The following is a 22,975-nucleotide window of genomic DNA, read 5'->3' as shown; positions in this document are numbered from 1 at the left end:
CACACACACACACACACACACACCACTTAAATCAGTGCCTGATACAGTCAGGAGTATACCTGTGTTTGCTATTACAAATGGGGTGGTGATACCAACATACTGTTTCCCTCTAGATAAGCCATTGGACTAAAGAGCTTGGGGACCAAAGCAACATCATAATATTTTTGGCCTGATGGAATTTAGTTTTGTGGAGAGAGAACAGGGAGGAAAAAAAAAAACTGGAGCCAAATGAGTGATCTAAATCAGAGATAGGCAAGCTATAACATATGGCACTCTAGCTAAAAATATTTTCACTTTCTTTTTTTTTTTTTTTAGTTTTTCACATTTTTAGAGTTGTAAGGCCAGGTATGGTGTGGCTTACGTGTGTAATCCCAGCACTTTGGGAGGCAGAAGTGGCTGGATCACCTGAGGTCAGGAGTTTGAGACCAGTCTGACCAACATGGTGAAACCCATCTCTACTAAAAACACAAAAAATTAGCTCAGTGTGGTGGCATGCGCTTGTAATCCCAGCTACTTGGGAGGCTGAGGCAGGAGATTCGCTTGAACCCAGGAGGCAGAGGTTGCAGTGGGCCAAGATGGCGCCATTGCACTCCCAGCCTGGGCAACAAGAGTGAAACTCCGTCTCAAAAAAAAAAAGTTGTAAAGAAAGCAAAAGAAACAATACATAACAGAACTATTTACTGTCTAGACCTTTAACAACAAAAAAATGACCACTTCCGACCTAAATAGTAAGTGTTTACAAGCAGTTAGGTGTTAAAGAAGAAAGCATTAGATGGGCAGGAGGCAGGGTTTGAACTATAAAAACCTTGTAAGATTATCAAGAATTCGTTTTGCAATTTATTCAGAAGTGGTCAGATCATCCAGTTTCTGCTTAAAGTGCTCACAATGATTAACACTCACTATGTAACTTGAGCTTTAAACAGAAACCTCTCTACTTGTTTCTATACTCCTCATTTCAGTCTTAACTTCCCTGCCCCTTGTTTCCTGTCTTGCAGAGTAGTAGTGAGACTCAGACTTATGCCTGAATTCTAGCTCTGTGACAGACCCGAAAATGTATATAATCGGAGCTCCCCAAACTTCATCTAGAAAATGCAAACGATAATAATGTGGGGAAAGTGAAGATTAAACAAAAAGGTACGAAGGTGCCCAGAGCGCTCCATGTGACTTCCTTTTGAAACGAATCACTCTATTCAGGACTCCAGCCCATCTTTCCAGCACAAAAACAGCTATCATGCAACGAAGAGCTCTTCACTAGGAGTTAGTAGACTTAGGCTCCAGTCTTATTTCTACCACTGGTAAAATCACTCCCTCTGATTTTTAGGCTTCGTACAGTGGCCATGCTTCGTACAGTTTCTTCACAGCTAAAGTGAGTGGTGGTGTGAACGACCAGATAATCATCCAGACCGGAAACTCCCCCAGAGCAGTGCATTACCAGGATTACCGAGGGAGAGAGGATTGTCTCCGCTCCTCCCACACTCAAGCTCCAAAAGGTCACCTAACCTTGTCTCATTCTTTATAGCAGAAATAGTGCAAACCCGCGGCGCCGTCCACATCTCTAGAGCAGCCAACTTGGCTACAGGCGAAGCAGGTGAAACACACACTCTAACAAAGACCAGGGTTAAATTAAGGCCGACACACACCCAAACACACGCAGACTTCGTTAACTCGCGATGATAAATTAGGACGCAGGTGACACCACTCTCCCGAGCTTCAGCTGCAACGCTAGTCCCAGTCACTGTCCTAACTGCAGCTGGCACTGCCGACCTTGTCGAGGAGCTTCCTTCCGCTCCCTCAAGTCCGACTCTCCCAGGGAGGAGAGGCGGCCCGGGGCACCCGCGACACTTGCGGGGAAGGAAGTGGGCTCTCGCCTGTGGGAAAGCCGTGGCGGAGGGCTGAGCCCTCGCCATCTCACCTTACCTGACGTCCGCGCGACCTCCTACCCTGAGCAAGGTTCAGATCCAAGTGCCTAGGCTCTGCGGGACCAAAGGGCGGGTACTGCCCGGAAAGGACCCCTCACCCCGCCGGCGGGCACGGCTGGCCCCGCGGGCTGCCCTCCGGCCGCCTGAATGGAAAACCTGGCACTCCGCCCCCTCCTCTCCAGGGCCCCGTCCTCCCCTGGAGAAAGCGACCTTTCCGCCCCGTTGGCCAGAAGCGAGGGCAGGGCGAAGGGGCCAGCGATCACTCGGCATCTGGGTTTTAGTCAGGCAGCACGGTGGACGCCTGGACGCCCCGGCTACCCGAGGAAAAGTCCCCCGCTCTTCCGAACCCGCTGGAAGCGCTCTCCACAGCTGTCCTCTTCAGCTCAACATGGTGGCCTGCCGGGCGATTGGCATCCTCGGCCGTTTCTCTGCCTTCAGGATCCTCCGCTCCCGAGGTAAGGCCTGGTCTAGGGCATCCCAGACCTCCGAGCAGAACTCCTGAGGGGACTGGGGTGGTCCCGGAGCCGCGTCTCCCTTTCGCTGCCGCCGGCCCCCGCCCGGGGACCCAGCCCTCAGTGGGGAATACTGCCCTGGATCCCCGTTTCCTGTGTCCTTGTGGAGGGACTGTCACTTCCCCTCTCACTACTCCTGCGGCGATTTCAGGCTCCCTAACTCCCAAACTTTCTGAGTCTGGTGCCACTCGGTCTGTCACCTTTCCGCGGATCTCCTGCGTCGCACTTCTGGGCTCACGCCCCTCTTATTTTCTTGATCCGAAGTTCCAGGAGAATCGGGATCCATTCTGTCGCATCTTTGTGGCTTCACAGCACCTTACCCTCAACAAGAGCGATCGTAAAATCTTCTTGGGTGGAATTAGCCTTGCAGATCACTGCCCCTCCCTGGCTCGGGTCCCTCAAAACCATATTTGTGCTTACTACCACATTCAAGTCGGGAGCTCAGCTCTTGCAGTTCCAGTAATCCCAGTGTGAACGTATAGTATTTTTGAATTACAACGGGAGATTCTGCAGCTTACTGGAAGACACACTTTAAAAATACGCTGATACCTCTATCTTAAGGAATAAAATGTTAGATCGTTTTGAGAGCGATTTATCATCTTGTTTCTGATGATTCCCAGACAGCTTGTATTAGCTAGTGTTTTTCCTTTTCAAACTGGCAGTGAAAGGATTAAAGTGGGTGGTTGCAGGAAACCTGGCATTTTCCTTCCATCCCAAATCTATAAAGTCAAATGTGAACAACGTTTTTGTGCTTATTAGGTTACTTAATTATAAATTTTAACTTTTAATTTGTAATATGAATTACCTCTCTCTCCTCCTCCAGAACCGCTGGAGTAGTATGCTTTTTATAGACACGTAGTTGAAATCCCTTTACTGCAAGGGCATTAGTTGAATGATTGAATATTCTTCTGCTGTCTTTTTTCAACCGCTGTTTTTAGTCTCCACAAAACTGTCGCATGTATTTGCCAGTTATAACGTAAGCACGTTTTAGAACATTGAAATGCTGTCAGGATTGACGAAAGGGATTTTTAAAAAAAAACGAATCACCCGTTGTCTTACCTACTGTTGAGTTATGTTCCCTTACAGGTTTGGTGTTTTTTCCCCCCTATTTTCACAACACTTTTGAAAAGTCACATGTATAATTTTTATGTTACCCCAGCATTGGTTTGAAAGTATTTCTTATGGCTTGGCAGTGGTAGCCAGGGCATGTGGTTTCTAGTCACTAACTAGCTGTGTGACTTTGGACAAATGCCTTAAACTAAATGGGCTTTATTTTCCTCATCTGCAAAATGAATGATTGAGACGATCTTTTGCATGAGAAGTAGCATGACAGAACCATTAAAAACGTTGTTTGGAGTCTGACTTCTGGGTTTGGACCTGGCTCTGTCTTTTACCCTCTGGTGACCTTGGGCAATTAATTTCTGTGTTTGTTTTCTCTTTGTAAAATGGGGAATAATACCACCACCTTGTGAGATGGAAGGAGTTATTTTACATATAAAGCAGTTTTTCATGGAGTAAGCACTCAGTAAATATTATTAACTCCAGCCTGGAAGAAATTCGATTGTATATACCTGAGAATTTTAAAAGTAAATTTATATTTTCTATTTGTAATAAAAAGCTACTAACCTAATTTTTCTGTTTTCTGTGTAGAAATATATAGACATATAAATATATATTTTGCATTGTGTTTTCGCCAGTAAGAAAGAAAGTGTCACTCATTACTGGTCCCTTAATAGCAATTTATAAATTTTGAAAAAAGTATGGAAAATGAATTTAAAATGACTTGCACACTTATATTACCATTTAGACTCAATAGATCCTTCACCCTAAAAGTCTGTGCAAGGCTTTGCCAAACATTTAATGAGATTATGACTTTTGCTGGTAGATGATAAAATTCTCTTGAAACTGGGCCAGGCTCAGTGGCTTGTGCCTATAATCCCAGTATTTTGAGAGGCTGAGGTGCACAGATCACTTGAGATCAGGAGTTTGAGACCAGCTGGGCCAACATGGTGAATGAAACCCCATCTCTACCAAAAAATACAAAAATTAGCCAGATGTGGTGATGCATGCCTGTAATCCAAGCTACTTGGGAAGCTGAAGTGAGAGAATCACTGGAACCAAGGAGGGTTCAGTGAGCCAAGATCATGCCTGGGTGACAGAGTGAGACCCTATCTCTCAAAAAAAAAAAAAAAACTCTCTTGAAAGAGACTTGTAATTCTTGAAATTTTAAAGCATTCCTTCTCTACAAGTGCTATAATTTTGAATGTGAATATCAAATGAAAATCACTTCTTGACCAAAATATGTTGTCTAATTCCCACTCCTAAATCTAAATTCCTAATTATGTAAGTAGTAAAATAATTTCTCAGTGGATCAATTTAGAGGCAAATATCTTAATAGATGGTGTATTTTTTTTTTTTTTTTTTTGAGATGGAATCTCACTGTGTCACCCAGCCTGGAGTGCAGTGGTGCAATCTTGGCTCACTGCAACCTCTGCCTCCCAGGTTCAAGCGATTCTCCTGAGAAGCTGGGATTACAGGCACCTGCCACCATGCCCAGCTATGGTGTTTTTTTTTTTTTGTATTTTTAGTAGAGATGGGGTTTCAACATGTTGGCCAGGTTGGTCTCAAACTCCTCAGGTGTTCCATCCGCCTCAGCCTTCCAAAGAGCTGGGATTGCAGGCGTGATCCACCTCGCCTGGCCATAGATGGTGTATTTTAAAAATTGATTCTCATTTCCTTAATCCCATCCCTTCTCCCAGCATTGAATCTTGAGAAAAGCTGTTGATTGTTACAATCAAAGTAATGTTTTCAAATTTGAAATTTGTTTTAGCATAATTCCAGTTCTCTCTGCTGACTATAGTCTTAGGAGGTTTTGTAGGTATTCTTGAGTTACGTTACAAAGATAATTAAAAAGCAGGGCAGGGCTGGTCTTGGTGGCTGATGCCTATAATCCCAGCACTTTGGGAGGCCAAGGCGGGTGGATCATGAGGTCAAGAGATCGAGACAATCCTGGTCGACATGGTGAAACCCTGTCTCTACTAAAAATACAAAAATTAGCTGGGCATGGTGGCACGCCTGTAGTCCCAGCTACTCGGAGGCTGAGGCAGGAGAATTGCTTGAACCCAGGAGGTGGAGGTTGCGGTGAGCCAATATCATGCCATTGCACTCCAGCCTGAGTAACGAGCAAAACTCCATCTCCAAAAAAAAAAAAGTAGGGCAAAGGTTACTCTCTACTTTGTTGGCACAGTAGATGTAGGCTAAAGTTCACACAGCTGCCATAGGGGAAGCTCTGCGGTTAGGTAGTGAATAAGGCCAGACTCCAAAGGCAAAGCTACCTTGTACTCTGACTTGATTTAGTTGAGTCAGAGTGGTTTGGAATTATTTTCTGTGTATGTTTGTGTATGCACTGATTTTCTATTTTTTTTTTTGCCTCGATTTTGGAGAGGTTTTGTGTATGAGTGTGTGGGGAGCATAGGTAGGTTAGTGGATAGGAGTTAAAATGGTTAAAACTGTTGGTTAATGACCACTAACTCGTCATCTCAAATAGTTGATCTTTAAAACTGCAACCCAGTGGGGCACGGTGGCACATGCCTGTAATCCCAGCTATTGCAAAAGATTACTTGAGCCTAGAAGTTCAAGACCAGCCTGGGCAACATAGGGACATCTTGTCCAAAGGAAAAAAAATTTTTTTGAAACATTGCAACTTATGCTCACTCTGTTTCCCTTTTTTTGCTTAGGTGCTTATTTTCCAACATATTTGTGTTTCTTGGTTTTTCCCTCCCAACCTGCATTCCCAATCAGTTCATTCCCACTCTAATCCCTGTTCTAGCTAGAATTATCTATCCCCTGCCTCTCTTCCCACTCGAATTTCTACTTTGTAGGAAAACTTTTTTTTATGCCAGGCCTATTTTTGCTTTTCATTTGTATCATCACTGAATAGGAACTGATTCTTCCCAGATATCATATCACCTGCTGACCTGGAATGTAAGCTCCACCAAGACAGGGATTTTGTCTTTTTCGTTCACCCCAAGTGCCTTGCTGTACTCCAGATGCCTAGAACAGTGAATGGCACATGGAGGTCATGATATATATTTTTTGTTGAATGAATATCAGCATAAGTTAGAGATTACAATGTGGTTGGCGAAACACCTGCTACAGATGCAGCAGTTAGAAGACAAAACAGTAAATAATAAAATAATAATGCAGGCAGGGAAAGGAAAGATCACTGTAGACAGAATCCAAAGATGAGTTTTTGTGGAAAACATTGGCGTCATGGTGCAAATATAAAGAAGGAAGAGTAGTAAATACAGATGACACAGATTTCAAATGATGGAAAAGCAAAGAAGGAAACATACTATTAGTGAAATAGAGGCACTGGGGATTGAGGAGATGTCTGGCTTCTCCCATCTTCAAACACTGAAGTTCTCTTGTAAGAGACTTGCCTCACAGTCACACAGCTAGTAAATAAACCTGATGGTTGAGCACAGTCACACAGCTAGTAAATAAACGTGATGGTTGAGCAGGGTCACACAGCTAGTAAATAAACCAGATGGCCACTAAGAGGGCCAGCTTGGATTGCTTAAAGAAGAAATGCAAGCATAACCTGAAATCACCCCATTCTGCTTCTGGTGCTAACCCATGGTTTTCTTTTTCTTTTTTTCTTTTTTTTGTTGAGATGGAGTTTCACTCTGTTGCCCAGGCTGGAGTGCGGCGGCCCAATCTTGCTCACTGCAACCTCCACCTCCTGGGTTCAAGCGATTTTCCTGCCTCAGCCTCCTGAGTGGGTAGGACTACAGGCACATGCCACCACACCCAGCTAATTTTTGTATTTTTAGTAGAGATGAGGTTTCACCATGTTGGCCAGGCTGGTCTCGAACTTCTGACCTCAGGTGATCTGCCTGCCTTGGCCTCCCAAAGTGCTGGGATACAGGTGTGAGCCACTGTGCGCTAATCACAGTTTTCTTTCTTTTCTTTTTTTAATCTGTCACCTTGCCTTTCCAACCGGTATAAAGCTGCTATTTTTTTGTGCCTTCTCTTACCTTCCCATAAAGAACTGGGGGATAAAGAGAAAAGATGGAGGAAGCAAGAACCTTTCCTACCTACTGATGGTCCTCCCCTATTCCACTCCACTGTCATTGGGTTCTCCAGTCAGTACTTCCTGTGTGCCCGTTTGTTTGCTGTATACTTAAGCATCACCTTTTTTTTTTTTTTTTTTTTTGAGACAGAGTCTCACTCTGTCACCAGGTGCCAGGTTGGAGTGCAGTGGCACAATCTCGGCTCATTGCAACCTCCGCCTCCTGGGTTCAAGCAATTCTCCTGCCTCAGCCTCCCAAGTAGCTGGGATTACAGGCACATGCCACCATGCCCAGCTAATTTTTTTGTATTTTTAGTAGAGATGAGGTTTCACCATGTTAGCCAGGATGGTCTCGATCTCCTTACCTCATGATCCACCCGCCTTGGCCTCCCAAAGTGCTGGGATTACAGGCTTGAGCCACCGTGCCTGGGCCATCTTTTTAAAGATTCTGAAGCCCAGCTTCCTAAAAGTCTGATATTCTATTGGTCCTAGATTGGGACCCAGGAATTTTGAGTATCTTACCTATCCCCTGCTTCCCTTCCGACCGGAATCAACTGAACCTCCCCAGTTGATTCTGATGGCCAGCATATTTCTAGACTCACTTCTGAATACTGCTGTGGGAATCCTAGTCCAGGTGTGTATGTGTGTATATATATATATATATATATATATATTTTTTTTTTTTTTTTTTTGAGACGGGGGTCTCACTCTGTCACCAGGCAGGAGTGCAGTGGTGAAATCTCAGCTCACTGCAGCCTCCACCTCCTGGGTTCAAGCAATTCTCTACCTTAGCCTCCCAAGTAGCTGGAATCACAGGTGCCCACCACCGTACCTGGCTAACTTTTTGTATTTTTAGTAGAGATGGTGTTTCATGATCCACCCACCTCAGCCTCCCAAAGTGCTGGGATAACAGGTGTGAGCCACCGGGCCCGGCCAACTTTTTTTTTTTTTGAAGCAGAGTCTCCCTCTGTCACCCAGGCTGGAGTGCACTTGGCATCATCTCCACTCACTGCAACCTCCAGCTCCTGGGTTCAAGTGATTCTCCTGCCTAAACCTCCTGAGTAGCTGGGATTACAGGCACCTGCCACCATGCCTGGCTAATTTTTGTATTTTTAGTAGAGACAGGGTTTTACCGTGTTGGTCAGGCTGGCCTTGAACTTCTGACCTCAGGCAATCCACCATCTCAGTCTCCCAAAGCACTGGGATTACAGGCATGAGCCACCATGCCCGGCCAAGAATTTTAACTTTTTTTTCTCTCTCCCAGGCTGGAGTGCAATGGCGCGATCTCGGCTCATTGCACCCTCCCTGGTTCAAGCAGTCCTCCCACCTCAGCCTCCCGAGATGCAGGCATGCACCACCACACCCAGCTAAGTTTTATATTTTTAGTAGAGACGGGGTTTTACCATGTTCTGGGCTGGTCTTGAACTTCTGACTTCAGGTGATCCACCCGCCTCAGCCTCCCAAAGTGCTGGGATTACAGGCATGAGCTAGCGCGCCTGGCCAAGAATTTTAACTTTTTTTTTTTAATAGCACTCCTAAATCAGGCAGGCATTCCCCACACTCCAAAATTATATTTGTGGATTCCAAAGCCTAGTCACTAATGTAGCCCAAATGTTGTATATTTCTATGAAAATTAAAAACAAAAAGGTTGGCCAGGTGTGGTGGCTCACGCTTATAATCCCAGCACTTTGGGAGGCCGAGGTGGGTGGATCATGAGATCAAGAGATTGAGACCACCCTGGTCAACAAGGTGAAACTCTGTCTCTACTAAAAATACAAAAATTAGCTGGGCATGGTGGTGCGTGCCTGTAGTCCCAGCTACTCGGGAGGCTGAGGCAGGAGAATTGCTTGAACCCAGGAGGCGGAGGTTGTGGTGAGCTGAGATCGTGCCATTGCACTCCAGTCTGGGTAACAACAGCGAAACTCCATCTCAAAAAAACAAAAAACAGAACAAAAGAAAAAAAGGTTTTAGTACAAATAATTAAGAATTAAATTTCTAATACCTGGGAAAAGGTAGTGTAATTAGAGGAGATGCATGAAGGAACTTCTGGATTTTGTTAAAGCACCAGTTCTTTATTTGCTGTTACTGTAAGACTTATGCCTTTTCCTCAATGCAAGTATTTCCATGTGTTAATCAATTAAGGGGTGGTTTGTTTTTGTATTTAGAACCAAAGAAAGAGCAAACTTTTTCCTAAGGTAACTGGGCAAAATTTGGAAGATGTGGGCAGGGAGAAGGAGTAATGAGTTAAAGAGGTGCATAGGAGAAATGTTTGAGGTGAACCATGACTGAAAGACAAGGGAAGAAAAAGCAGGGTGTTTTGAAAACTGGAAGTTGTAATTAAGGGATGTTGATCCTGGGTTGCCTCTATAACAACTTGATTGTCACCTAGAGCAAGATGTTTGAATGAGAGCAGGACCAAGGTAAGCCTTTAATGGTGGAATAGAGGTAGACTCATGTCTGAAACAAAGTCGGAATGTTTGCCTAGAAATTCCCCAGTGTTCCTTACCTTCTGTCTAGAGTCCAGATCGAAAGACCTTCCACTGGAGTTTCTCTCGTGGTGATTTGTGCTCAAAAGATCAACTCATCGTTATCATCATCTCATCATCATGCTGGAGAGCCTAAACTAGTGAAGTGATTAGGAAAGAGAGAGGAGAGTAACTGGTCTTCATTATCCAAGGAGTAAGAGTATTCTTGGCGGCATTCAATGTAGACCTTTTCAGTTAGAAATGCTTACAATAGCAAAGTATGACATGAACTATTTCATTTATGGTAGCTACTGTTGCAACTTGATTTTACTTTTGATAACACTGCAAAGTCCATCTCTCCAAAAAAATGAAAGAGGACATGCCTGGAAAACATAGTTGGGATATATTGGAATACATTTGGAACTGACATTATGAGTTGCTTTGTAGGTTACTTATTGCTTAGTGTATTAGTTTCCTATTGCTACTGTAACAGATTACCACATAGTGTCTAGACTTTTTTCTTTTTTTTATTCAGTTCCAATGCAAGAAACACAGTGTCTAAAACGATAAGAGTATATTACAGTTATGAAGGTCAGAAGTCTGAAATGGGTCTCACTTGGGTAAAATCAAAGGTAATGTCAGGGCTATGTTCATTCGGGATGCTTTAGGGGAAAATCCATTACTTTACCTTTTCCAGCTTCTGGAAGCTGCCTGCATTCTTTGACTCATTGTGTGCTTCCACATGGGGCCAAGTCATTCTCATATTGCTGTCTCTCTGGTTCTCGTTGCCTCCTTCTTCCCTTTTGTGATTACCCACCTGGATAATCCATGATAAACTTTCTTTATTAAGGCCAACTGATTACCAACCTTACCCCCCCACACACACTTTGCCATGTGACCTAACATATTCACAGATTCTGTGGATGTAGATTTGCAGGGGGGGGGGGCAATCTTTTTCTTTTAGTATCTGAATAATCATCTGACCTAATACTTGAAATGAAAAAAATATGGCAGTATTCACAGTAATGGTTTAGAATACATTGTACTGATTTGGAGGTTTTGTTGTTGTTATTGTAAATTACAGCTTTGTTATATATAAAAAGTACTACAGAAATTGTTTTGCAAATTTATTTTGAAATATCTTTTTCTTATAGGTTATATATGTCGCAATTTTACAGAGTCTTCTGCTTTGCTGAGTAAGTTTAATTTTTTGTTGATATGTAAGCTTATGTTGCTTTTTGGATTTATGTTGAAATAAATATGTTTACAAATAAACTTTTATTTTCTTTTTAGCCAGAACCCATATTAACTATGGAGTCAAAGGGGATGTGGCAATTATTCGAATTAACTCTCCCAATTCAAAGGTATCTCATTTAATTTGCAGTTTATTTCTACTAACCACATTATGAATCTAGTCCTGAATGGGAAAGATATTTCCCCAAATTCACAAACTTGTCAGTAATCTTATATAAATTTACAGTTTTGATAGTTATATTGAAGTTTGACAGATTGCCCAAGGAAGCCAGTTTTCTCTTTTTTTTTTTTGTGAGACGGAGTTTCACTCTTGTTACCCAGGCTGGAGTGCAACGGCATGATCTCAGCTCACCGCAACCTCCACCTCCTGGGTTCAGGCAATTCTCCTGCCTCAGCCTCCTGAGTAGCTGGGATTACAGGCACGCGCCACCATGCCCAGCTAATTTTTTGGATTTGTAGTAGAGACGGGGTTTCACCAAGTTAATCAGGATAGTCTCGATCTCTTGACCTTGTGATCCACCTGCCTCGGCCTCTCAAAGTGCTGGGATTACAGGTGTGAGCCACCGCACCCGGCCCAGGAAGCCAGTTTTCTAAAGCAGAGGTTCTTGTGTAAGAATTCCTCTTGTTGACCTTAGGTGCCAGATAAACATCAAGGATTAGCAAGACTAGCTAGCCTTCAGGTTATAATGTAGAATGAGGAAGTGACTTATTAGAGAAGAACATCTTCTTAGAAGAAGAACATCATTTGTCTTTGGCAGCTCAACAAAGCGTGTAACATTAATCCATTCTTTTGCCAAGAAGAGCTTTATTGTGGGAGTCCATGCTTTTCTCCCATCTAAATTTGGTGTAAAGAATTCTTTAAAAATCAATCTTGTAGCCAGGCTGGACACTGTGGCTCACACTTATAATCCCAACACTGGATGGCCGAGGCAGGAGGATCACTTTAGCCCAGGAGTTTGAGACCACCCTGTGCAGCATAGCAAGACCTGTCTCTATAAAAAATAAAAAATAGTTGGGTATGGTGATGTTCACCTGTAGTGCTAGCTACTCTGAAGGCTGAGGTGGAAAGATCGCTTGAACCTAGGAGCTCAAGGTTACAGTGAGATATGATTGCACTACTGCATTCCAGCCTGGGAGACAGAGCAAGACCCTGTCTTTCTAAAAAAACAAAAACAAACAACAACAAAAACTGGCCAGGCGTGGTGGCTCACACCTGTAATCCCAGCACTTTGGGAGGCTGAGGTGGGCGGATCCTCTGAGGTCAGGAGTTCGAGACCAGCCTGGCCAACATGGAGAAACCCTGTCTCTACTAAAAATACAGAATTAGCCAGGCATGGTGGCACATGCCTGTAATCCCAACTTCTCGGCAGGCTAAGGGAAGAGAATTGCTTGAACCCGGGAGGTGGAGGTTTCGATGAGCTGAGATTATGCCACTGCACTCCAGCCTGGGCAACAAGAGTGAAACTCTGTCTCAAAAAGAAGAAAATAGTAATCATTCATAATTCAAACCCAAAGATAATCACATTGTTTTTCTTGGTATCTTCCATGGGATAACCACATTTAATTCAGTGTCAGTGAATAATATTTGCAAAACTAAGATCATACTGTATGGTTTTTTTGTCTGTTTGTTTTTGGGACATAGGGTCTCATTCTGTTGTCTAGGCTGGAATGCAGTGGCACAATCACAGTTCATAGCAGCCTCAGCCTCCTCAGGTTCAGGTGATCTGCCCACCTAAGTCTCCTGAGTAGCTGGGACTATAGGTGTGTTCCACCCAGGCCCAGCTAATTTTTGTATTTTCTGTAGAGCCAGGGTTCCATTATGTTGCCTAGGCTGGTCTCGAACTCCTGAGCTCAAGCAATCTGCCCGCGTTGGCCTCCCAAAGTGCAGGGATTATAGGGATGAACCACCATGCTTGGCCTATATATTTTATTTTTATTTCATTTTTTCTTAACATTATACAGATTTTTTTCCATGCCAGTAAATGTTTGTAGACCTATTTGTTTCTAGCCTACATATGATTTAAACTCTGAGGATGACCCTGAGTTCCTCCCTTGAGGAGACCTATTTTTAAAGGAAGGAGTGCTTATATTGGGCCAAAGCTGCCTGAATAGAAAGCTGCCAACTTGCTGGGAGGATGTTATTTCTTATTCTCTTCTAACAGTATATTTCTGCTGGATACATAATCAAAATAGCATTTGATGGTAATCTGTACATCCAGTACTTCAAATTTAAACACTTAGCTGTATATATTTCTCTTTGGCAGGTAAATACACTGAGTAAAGAGCTGCATTCAGAGTTCGTAGAAGTTATGAATGAAATCTGGGCTAGTGATCAAATCAGAAGTGCCGTCCTTATCTCATCAAAGCCAGGCTGCTTTATTGCAGGTGCTGATATCAAGTAAGTTTTAGAAAACTTGAAGTCATCTTTTATCTTGGTTTGTTTCTTGGTGTGTTTCTTAGGCCTAACAATTTCTTCTTTTAAAAGAAAGTAGAAATGCTGAGCACAGTGACACAGGCCTGTAGTATCAACTCCTTAGGATGCTGAGGTGGGAGAATCGCTTGAGCCCAGGAGTTCAAGGCCACTTGGTAACATAGCAAGACCTTGTCTCTAAAAGAAGAAAAAAAAAAGAAGGTAGAAGTAAATTCTCTGAAAGTTTTTAAACTTATTTTTATGAGTCAAGTTGAGAAAATAAAAGGGCTTGTTGCTTCAACCACAGAAGACTAAATAATTGCCTTCCCTTAAAGAAGCTGAAAGTAGTTTCTGAGGGAAGCTAACAATGAGATGCCATTTTTTACCCATGAGACCAGAAAACATTTAGAAGTCTGAAATATCATGTGTTAGCCAGAACTTGGGGAGATGAGAAAGTTAATATGTTACCAGTAGGAATGCCAGTTGTTAGACCAACTTTGGAGAGCAACTTGGCAGCACTTAGTAAAATTGAAAATATACATATCAGACTGGGTGTGGTGGCTCTTGCCTGTAATCCCAACACTTTGGGAGACTGCGGCAGGCTGATCACATGAGGCCAAGAGCTCAAAATCAGCGTGGCCAACATGGTGAAACCCCATCTCTACTAAAAATACAAAAATTAGGCGTGGTGGCACACGCCTGTAATCCTAACTACTCAGGAGGCTGCGGCACAAGAATCCCTTGGGAGGCGGAGGTTTCAGTGAGATCGCACCACTGCACTCCATCCAGGGTGACAGAGCGTGACTCTGTCTAATAAAAAAAATACATATATATATATGCACACACACATATACATACACACACACACATCATATGATCTAGAGAAATCTCACCCCTTGTTTATAAGAACCAGTGTACAAGGATGTTTGGTTTTGTATAGTTTAAAATAATGAAGAATTTAAAACCAAATGTCAGTCGATAGGAAAATGGGTAAGTAAAATGTGAACTATTCACACAATAGAATACTACACAACAGGTAAAAGGAATTAACTAGATCCACAATATGATGTTAGAACTCAAAAACAAGGTTAAGGTAAAATAAAAGCAAGTGCAGAATGTTTCTATAAATGTTTGAAAACCAAACCTGGAGTAATTCTTGATACTGTTAATGGACACAAGCATAGTTGGTCTGGAAGGAGATACTACAAACATGAAGATGGCCGCTTCGGGGAAATGAAGTGGGCGGTAGGACTTGAGATTGTTGAAGGAAACTTTACAGATGCAGATAGTATTTTTTTTCCCTATTCTAAATGGTGGCATGCATGCTTATATTAACTTAATTTACAATTGCTTACACATGTATAAGAAGGGGAAAAGCTATTTTAGTGTTAATTTAATAGGTTAAAATGGTAAGTTGCCAATTCTGTTAAAATATGGGTATTTTTATATTCTTCGTATTTTAGACAGTGATAGCCAGCATTGTAGATTTAGTAATTTGTACTCGAAGTGTAATTATTTATGTATAGTAGTCAGTGTCTTGTTAGGCACAAATAATTCAGCAAGAAGAAAAAGCACTTGATAAGATAATTTTGCATCTTCTAAAAAATAAACATTAAACAGAACATTTATAAAGTCTAATGAGACACCGATGTACCTGGCAGTAGCTACCTATATCCAGAGGAAAATACGTGTAGCTTCTATGAGGCCAGCTGAGCAACTCTCAGTGTATAAAATGACAGAAAATACTAGTTATCCTTGGTCAGAAGTACAAAATCCATATCTAAATGTGTTCACAAAGTAGCAAATGAAACAAACTGAAATTAAAGGGCATTGAGTACAACATCATTGCATCTGATCATTTTTATTTACTTATTTATTTTTGAAACAGAGTCTTGCTCTGCCAGCCAGGCTGGAGTGCAGTGGTGCGATCTTGGCTCATTGCAACCTCTACCTCCCGGGTTCCAGTGATTCTCCTGCCTAAGCCTCCCGAGTAGCTGGGACTACAGGTGTGCACCAACATGCCTGGCTAATTTTTGTTTTTTCAGTAGAGACAAGGTTTCACTGTGTTGACCAGGCTGGTCTCAAAACCCTGACCTCAAGTGATCCACCTCCCTCAGCCTCCCAAAGTGCTGGAATTACAGGTGTGAGCCTTCATGCCCAGCCTGCCTGATCATTTTTAATCATTAGGGGGATTTATTAAAAGGTTTTAGATTTCTCTAAACCACTTGGGAGCATTTCTTTTGCTGTCATTTTTATTGCTGTTTAACCTAACTGCCTGATAGAGAAATGTTTAATCTGATCGTGAAATTATTTACCAAAGATGATATTCTTATGTACTGAGCTTTGTGATTTAATGATTTGTTACAGAAGTAAAAATAAATTATGCAACACATTTATGTTTTCTGGATCCAGAAATTTAACACTCTTTATAGAGAGATGATGTTGCTGATATTGTGCTATTTGAAGCAAAATCATTCTTAACCTTCTGAGTATTTGAAGATTAATTACCAAATATTGATGTATGATAGGATAAGTATATAGTAAGTATTGAACCAAATAGGTTATAGTTTTATCTCTTTCTCTGTTCTCTACTTTTGTGGATAATGCAGCATGTTAGCTGCTTGCAAGACCCCTCAAGAAGTAACACAGATCTCACAAGAAGCACAGAGAACACTTGAGAAACTTGAAAAGTCCACAAAGCCTGTTGTGGCTGCCATCAGTGGATCCTGCCTGGGAGGAGGACTTGAGGTATAGATACTCCAAAGTCATGGAGACACTGTCCAACTCATTGGTGGCATTCATCAGCTGTAAATCCTTAGGCTACTGCTTTGCCTGAAAAAAAGTTCCTGGAGGACAATCAGCTTTGGTTTTCCTGCCTCAGCCACTCCAGTAGCTGGGATTACAGGTGCACATCACCATGCCCAGCTAATTTTTGTATCTTTGGTAGAGATGGGGTTTCACCATGTTGGCCAGGCTGGTCTCAAACTCCTATCCTCAGGTGATCCTCTCGCTTTGATCTTCCAAAGTGCTGGGATTACAGACGTGAGCCACTGCACCCAGCCAGCTTTGTTTTTAGTTATCAAACGTCTAGATAGATTTTAATCCTTCAGCCACATGACACAGAGCAAGTGACACAGAGCAGGTAAATGAAGGTGTGATGTTTTCATTGGAACTGCATCTCTAATGTCCTTTTCAGTTTAAAAAATCTGGTTCAAGTTTGCAGGGCAAAGATTCAGAAGTGTGATCTATGCTCTTAAGCTACTTAAGTCTGGTTGAGACATGCAAAGTATAATGTAAGTGCTTTGTGAGTAGTAAAGATGGTAAATAATAGAAGATTTGAGAGAAGAGATGCTTACCAGATTAGAACATATAGGAAAAAAGGAAGGGAAAAGAAAACATTTATTGAGCATGCTTTTCACATGCTGGACTCTGTGCCAGGGACTTTCACATATACAGTCACTTGCCATATAATGTTTCAGTGACCAATTGCATATCCAGCAGTGGTCCTATAAGACTGTAACACTGCATTTTTATTATACCTTTTCTGTATTTAGATACATTAATGTTTATCACTGTGTCACAGTTGCCTTCAGTATTCAGTACAGTCACATGCTGTCCAAGTTTGTAGCCCCTTAGGACAGGGGTCCCCAATCCCCAGACCAGAGCCTGTTAGGAACTGGGCCTCACAGCAGGTGAGCTGTGGGCGAGTGAACATTACTGCCTGAGTTCCGCCTCCTGTCATATCAACAGTGGCATTAGATTCTCTAAGAGCATGAACCCTGTTGTGAACTGCACATGCAAGGGATCCGGGTTGCGTACTCCATCTGCCTCTAATGCCTGTTGATTTGAAGAGGAACAGTTTCATTCTGAAACCACCCCCTCCTCCCACCCCACCCTAGTTAGTTCTTGGAAAAATTGCCTTCCACGAAACCAGTCCCTGGTGTCAAAAAGGTTGGGAACTGCTGGCCTAGGAGCAACAGGCTATGCCATATAGTGTAGATGTGTAGCAGGCTATGCCAGCTGGGTTTGTGTAAGTACACTCTACGATGTTCACACAACAACAAAATTGCCTAATGATGCATTTCTCAGAACACATCCCCCTCATTATGTGACACATGACTATATTAATTAAGTAACCTGTGCCTGGTCCTAAACTATAAGCAGAATTTGATTAACCAGAATATGGATGGAAAAGGATTCCGCATATGGTATGGTGTGAGCAAAGGCAACAGCAAAGCCAACTAGGACACTATAAGTAGATATGCTTGATTGGAGAGTACAGGGCTTTTTAACCTGGGGTCCATATAAAATTATATGTGCATTTTTCTCTTGAGAGCTTCTGTAGCTTTCAGTAGATTTTTAAGGAGATCTACAGCCCAAAAAGAGGTTGGTAAATTTGAGGGAAAGTATGAAAAAAAGACTAAAAAGGTAAATTCTAGAAATTATTAAATGCCAGCCTAAGGAATTTCAGTTTTTTCTGTGGGCATATTCCTGCTTTATAAGTAATCTTTAGACCCTAATAGATCTCAAGTTGGTACTAAGTTATATTTTCTAACATTCTGATTTTCTTTCATTTGTTCAAAGCTTGCTGTTTCATGCCAATACAGAATAGCAATAAAAGACAGAAAAACAGTATTAGGTACCCCTGAAGTCTTGTTGGGGATCTTACCAGGAGCAGGGGGCACGCAAAGGCTGCCCAAAATGGTGAGTCTAACATCCCCTTTGTGAACCTATATGCCCTCTTTAGATCTGTTTTCTGTATAAAATGCATAATATGGGCATTCATTGTAGAATTTAAAAACCAAATAAAATATGAATATATAGGATCAATGACAGACTTTTATTCCTGGTATTCATTTTTTCAATTCCACAGAATTATTGATCAAGGTCCTTTGTTAGTCCTTGAGGAAGGATAAAGATAACTAAGATACATGTCTTGCTTTTCTGGAGCTTACAGTTTAATTGATTCCCTTTCCACATAGTACTGTCTTAACAGTTTTTCAAAACCATGAGTTATATTAATATTTCATAATAAATTTAAGAGGCAGACCCTTTTCTGTCATTATTTGATTTGGATGTTCTCATTGCTGTGTTTTATGGAACCAAAAGAGGCTCAGCAGGCTTTGAATTCCAAGGAGAAGGGAAGAACAGTCAGACCTGGATGCTCCAGAGCAATCTTAATGTCAATTCAAGGGCCCACTGAACTCATAGTTTCTGGCACTATAGATTCCTCGTGAAAACAAGGCTCAACAGAAGTACTCTTTGCAAGGAGTTCATCTCAATTGAGTACAAAAGAAAACAAGGTGTATGGTGGTAATTTTCCAATAATAATAGTGTGCTTTCCTGCATAGGAATGTCAAAAGGATTTACTGAAAGAATGAATATGCATATATGTGTATCAAAAATATTTGCTGAGTTTCTTCTTTTTTTTTTTCTTAAACTATAGCTGGTATTTGAATGTTGCTAGAAGCCTTTCTTCTAGTATACCATAAAGGCAGCCCTAGCTTAGTTCTATTTTTGTTAAGCTTAAAATTTTTTTTTAAAGACTTTGTCAAAACTATCAAGGCTGGAGTGTAGTGGCATGATCTCGGCTCACTGCAACCTCTGTCTCCTGGCTTCAAGGGATTCTCGTGCCTCAGCCTCCTGTGTAGCTGGGACTACAAGTGTGCGCCACCATGCCTGGCTAATTTTTTGTATTTTTAGTAAAGATGGGGTTTCACCATGTTGGCCAGGCTGCTCTTGAACTCCTCCTGACCTCAGGTGATCCACCCACCTCAGCCTCCCAAAGTGCTGGGATTACAGGTGTGAGCCATTGCGCCTGGCCAGAATTTTAAATATTATATAAATGATAGATTAAAAAAAACAGAAATGCACAATTTTAGGAAACATGAAATTGATTCTTTACCATATCAGTATAAGAATCCTATATATTGAATTAAAAGAAGAAATAAAGACATTTTTGCTTCGGCTAGAGGTAATCCCCCAAATTACCCAAATGTATATCAGTATATTAAATATAACTTATGTATGCTATTGATAAATAGCATAAGCATATGGTTTGACTTTTCTCATTTTAATATTTGTTCATTTGATGATTGATTACTCTGATTTTCCCCCCAAACTCTCATCCTTGCTTGCATGTTAGGTGGGTGTGCCTGCTGCTTTTGACATGATGCTGACTGGTAGAAACATTCGTGCAGACAGGGCAAAGAAAATGGGACTGGTTGACCAATTGGTGGAACCCCTGGGTAAGTGTTAGCATGTCTCAGAGTCAGGCCTTATAAAGTTACTTATTTTCTTAAAGAGTTAACCTCACCGGACCTTGTGCCTATGGTCCCAGCTACTAGGGAGGCTGAGGCTGGAGAACCCCTTGAGTTCAGGAGTTCTGGGCTGTAGTGCGCTATACCAATCGGGTGTGCACACTAAGTTCAGCATCAATATGGTGACCTCCCAGAAGTGGGGGACCACCAGGTTGCCTAAGGAGGGGTGAACCAGCCCAGGTTGGAAATAGAGCAGCTTAAAACTCCCGTGCTGATCAGTAGTGGGATTGTGCCTGTGAATAGCCGCTGCACTCCAGCCTCAGCAACATAGTGAGACCCTGCCTCTTTGAAAAAAAAAAAAAAAGTTAACCTCTTAGGCCAGGCACGGTGTCTCACACATGTAATCCCAGCACTTTGGGAAGCTGAAGCGGGAAGATCATTTGAGGTCAGGAGTTTGAGACCAGCCTTGCCAGCATGGTGAAACCCTGTCTTCACTAAAAATACAAAAATTAGCTAGGCATGGTGGTGCGAACCTGTAGTCCCAGCTGCTTGGAGGCTGAGGCAGGAGGATTGCTTGAACCTGGTGGGGCTGAGGTTGCAGTGAGCCAAGATCATGCCATTGCACTTCAGCGTGAGCAACAGAGACAGACTCTGTCTCAAAAGAAAAAGGAGTTAACCTCTTGAATATCACAGGAAGCACAGACTGAAGCTCAGACTCTTGAGAAATGAGTCATTATTCTGAGGAAGGAAGTTTTCTAAAGTAGCTAATACTAAATCATTTTCAACATCACCATGATTTTTGTTTTGCTTTATAATTAGAATGTTAGGAGTATAGAAATCAACCAAGTCATTATTTTTGGTTCTTAAATTACCTGTATCATTATCCATGCTTAACCTTCCTTCAGTTTCTTGTGTCTGTTTCAATAATACAATAAATGAAACAACCAACTTGAGAATATTAATAATTGACATCTACTGATGGGCTACTTCCTCTCAATCAATTTCTTTGCCTCCCTTTATCCAAGGAAGCCATTATTCTGACTTGTATGTTCATCACCCTCATATATTTCTTGAAAATCAGGATTATTAAGATGCTATTTACCTGATAGTAAATGTATTAATTTTCCGTGTGTATGTGCATGTTGGGGTCTCACTCTGTTGCCCAGACTGGAGTGTAATGGTGTAAATATGGCTCAGTGCAACCTCAACCTCTTGGGCTCAAATGATCCTCCCACCTCCACACCCCAAGTAGCTGAGACCGCAGGCATACACTGCCACGCTGACTAATGTTTTATTTTTCAGAGACAAGATCTCACTCTTTTGTCCAAGCCAGTCTTAAACTCCTGGGCTCAAGCAATCCTCTTGCCTCAGGCAGCCAAAGTACTGAGGTTACAGGTGTGAACCACCGTGTCTGGTGAAATTGACCAATTTTTATGCATACTTTGAGTTTTGGAAATGTATATAGCTGTGTAAACACTGTGACAATCAAAAAATAGCCATGCCCAGTGGCTAACACTTGTAACCCTAGCACTTTGGGGGGCTGAGGTGGGAGGCTTGCTTGAGGCCAGGAATTCAAGACCAGCCTAGACAACAGAGCAAGATCCCATCTCTTAAAAAAGATTTTTTTTTAAATTAGCTGGATGTCATAGTGTATGCCTGTAGTCCCAGCTAGTCATGAGGCTGAGGCAGGAATATCGTTTTAGCCCACTGGTTCAAGGCTGTTGTGAGCTATGATCACACCACTGGACTCCAGTCTGAGAAGCAGAGCAAGACCCCATCTTTTAAAAAAAATTTAAAAACATGTATGTAGCTTGTTTTAGTCTTCGTTCACTTAGCATAATGCTTTAGAGATGCATCCATATTGTTGCATATATCAGCAGTTTGTTCTTTCTTATTGCTGAGTGTTACTCCGTTGTAGAAATGTGCCATAGTTTATCTGTTCACCAAATGATGAGCATTCGAGTTGTTTCCAGTTTGGGACTATTCTGAATAAAGCTGCTATGAACATTCATCTTCAAGTCTTTATGTGGATGTGGCAGGGTATGGTGGCACACACCTGTAATCTCAGCACTTTGGGAGGCTGAATCGCACTGATCACCTGAGGTCAGGAGTTCAAAACCAGCCTGACAAACATGGTGAAACCCTTGTCTCTACTAAGAATACAAAAGTTAGCTGCGTGTGGTAGTGTGCGCCTCTGCTCCCAGATATTTGGGAGGCTAAGGCAAGAGAATTGCTCGAACCCAGGAGGCAGAGGTTGCAGTGAGCCGAGATCGTGCCACTGCACTCCAGCCTGAGTGACAGGGCGAGACTCTCTCTCTCGAAAAAAAATATCTTTATGTGGACATGTTTCATTTCTGTTGGGTAAATACTGAAGAGTGGATTGGCTAGTCCATATAACAGATATATTTTAGCTTTTGAAAAAAAAAATTAGCCTGAGTAACATAACAAGACTCTGTCTCTACAAAATAAAGTTTTAACTAGTTGGGTGTGGTGGCACATGCCACCTAGTCGTAGCTACTAGGAAGGCTAAGGCAGGATGATTGCTTGATCCCAGGAGTTTAAAGTTACACTGAGTTACGATCAGGTCACTGCACTCCAGCCTGGGTGACAGAGTGAGACTTTGTCTCTCGGAAAAAAAAAAAATTTAGAGAGGAGTCTTTGAGTCTTGCTATGTCACCCAGGCTGGCCTCAAACTTTCGGGCTCTAGCAATCCTCCTGCCTCAGCCTCTCAAGAAGCTGGGATTACAAGGCACGTGCCACTAGCATGTTAGATATGTGTTTGCTTTTTTGTCAGACTGTTATCCCAAAGTGGTTATTACTATTTTGCATTCCTACCAGCAGTGATGAGAGTTGTAGTTACCAACTATTTTCCATAGTCAGTCTTTTTAATTTTAGACATTCTAATAGGAATGTAGTAATAATTCTTTGTTTGATTGAGACAGAGTCTCACTCTGTTGCCCAGGCTGGAGTGCAGTGGTGCAATTTTGGCTCACTGCAACCTGTGCCTCCCAGGTTGAAATGATTCTCCTGCCTCAGCCTCCTAAGTAGCTGGGACTACAGGCTCCCACCACCATTCCCAGC

At 42.2% G+C, this 22,975-nt stretch overlaps 2 protein-coding genes across 11 annotated transcripts in view; one reads left to right on the top strand and one right to left on the bottom strand.

Annotated features, from left to right (window-relative positions):
- The window catches only part of HADHB (hydroxyacyl-CoA dehydrogenase trifunctional multienzyme complex subunit beta), a 40,413-nt gene extending 37,637 nt beyond the window's left edge, over nt 1-2,776 (bottom strand). For 4 of the 10 annotated variants that reach the window (XM_035272963.3, XM_035272965.3, XM_078349719.1 and 1 more), the window contains exon 1: nt 1,918-2,007. The gene's annotated coding sequence lies outside the window, so the exon portion shown is untranslated. Of the gene's footprint in view, nt 1-1,640; nt 2,008-2,129 lie in introns of those variants that run through there. The other 6 variants (XM_054245121.2, XM_078349718.1, XM_078349722.1 and 3 more) reach the window with 3 other exon arrangements.
- HADHA (hydroxyacyl-CoA dehydrogenase trifunctional multienzyme complex subunit alpha) overlaps nt 2,263-22,975 on the top strand; it is a 53,315-nt gene continuing 32,602 nt past the window's right edge. The window contains exons 1-7 of the mRNA XM_002757959.7: nt 2,263-2,374; nt 11,125-11,166; nt 11,264-11,334; nt 13,489-13,622; nt 16,244-16,382; nt 18,219-18,338; nt 19,780-19,882. Of these exons, the coding sequence (XP_002758005.1) occupies nt 2,308-2,374; nt 11,125-11,166; nt 11,264-11,334; nt 13,489-13,622; nt 16,244-16,382; nt 18,219-18,338; nt 19,780-19,882 (676 nt within the window). The 5' untranslated portion in view covers nt 2,263-2,307. The remainder of the gene's footprint in view (nt 2,375-11,124; nt 11,167-11,263; nt 11,335-13,488; nt 13,623-16,243; nt 16,383-18,218; nt 18,339-19,779; nt 19,883-22,975) is intronic.

This window comes from Callithrix jacchus, chromosome 14, assembly GCF_049354715.1.
Source record: "Callithrix jacchus isolate 240 chromosome 14, calJac240_pri, whole genome shotgun sequence".
NCBI classification, from domain to species: Eukaryota; Metazoa; Chordata; class Mammalia; order Primates; family Cebidae; genus Callithrix; species Callithrix jacchus.
The sequence above is the reverse complement of the archived record's forward strand: the minus strand, read 5'-3'. Positions and strand labels throughout refer to the sequence as shown.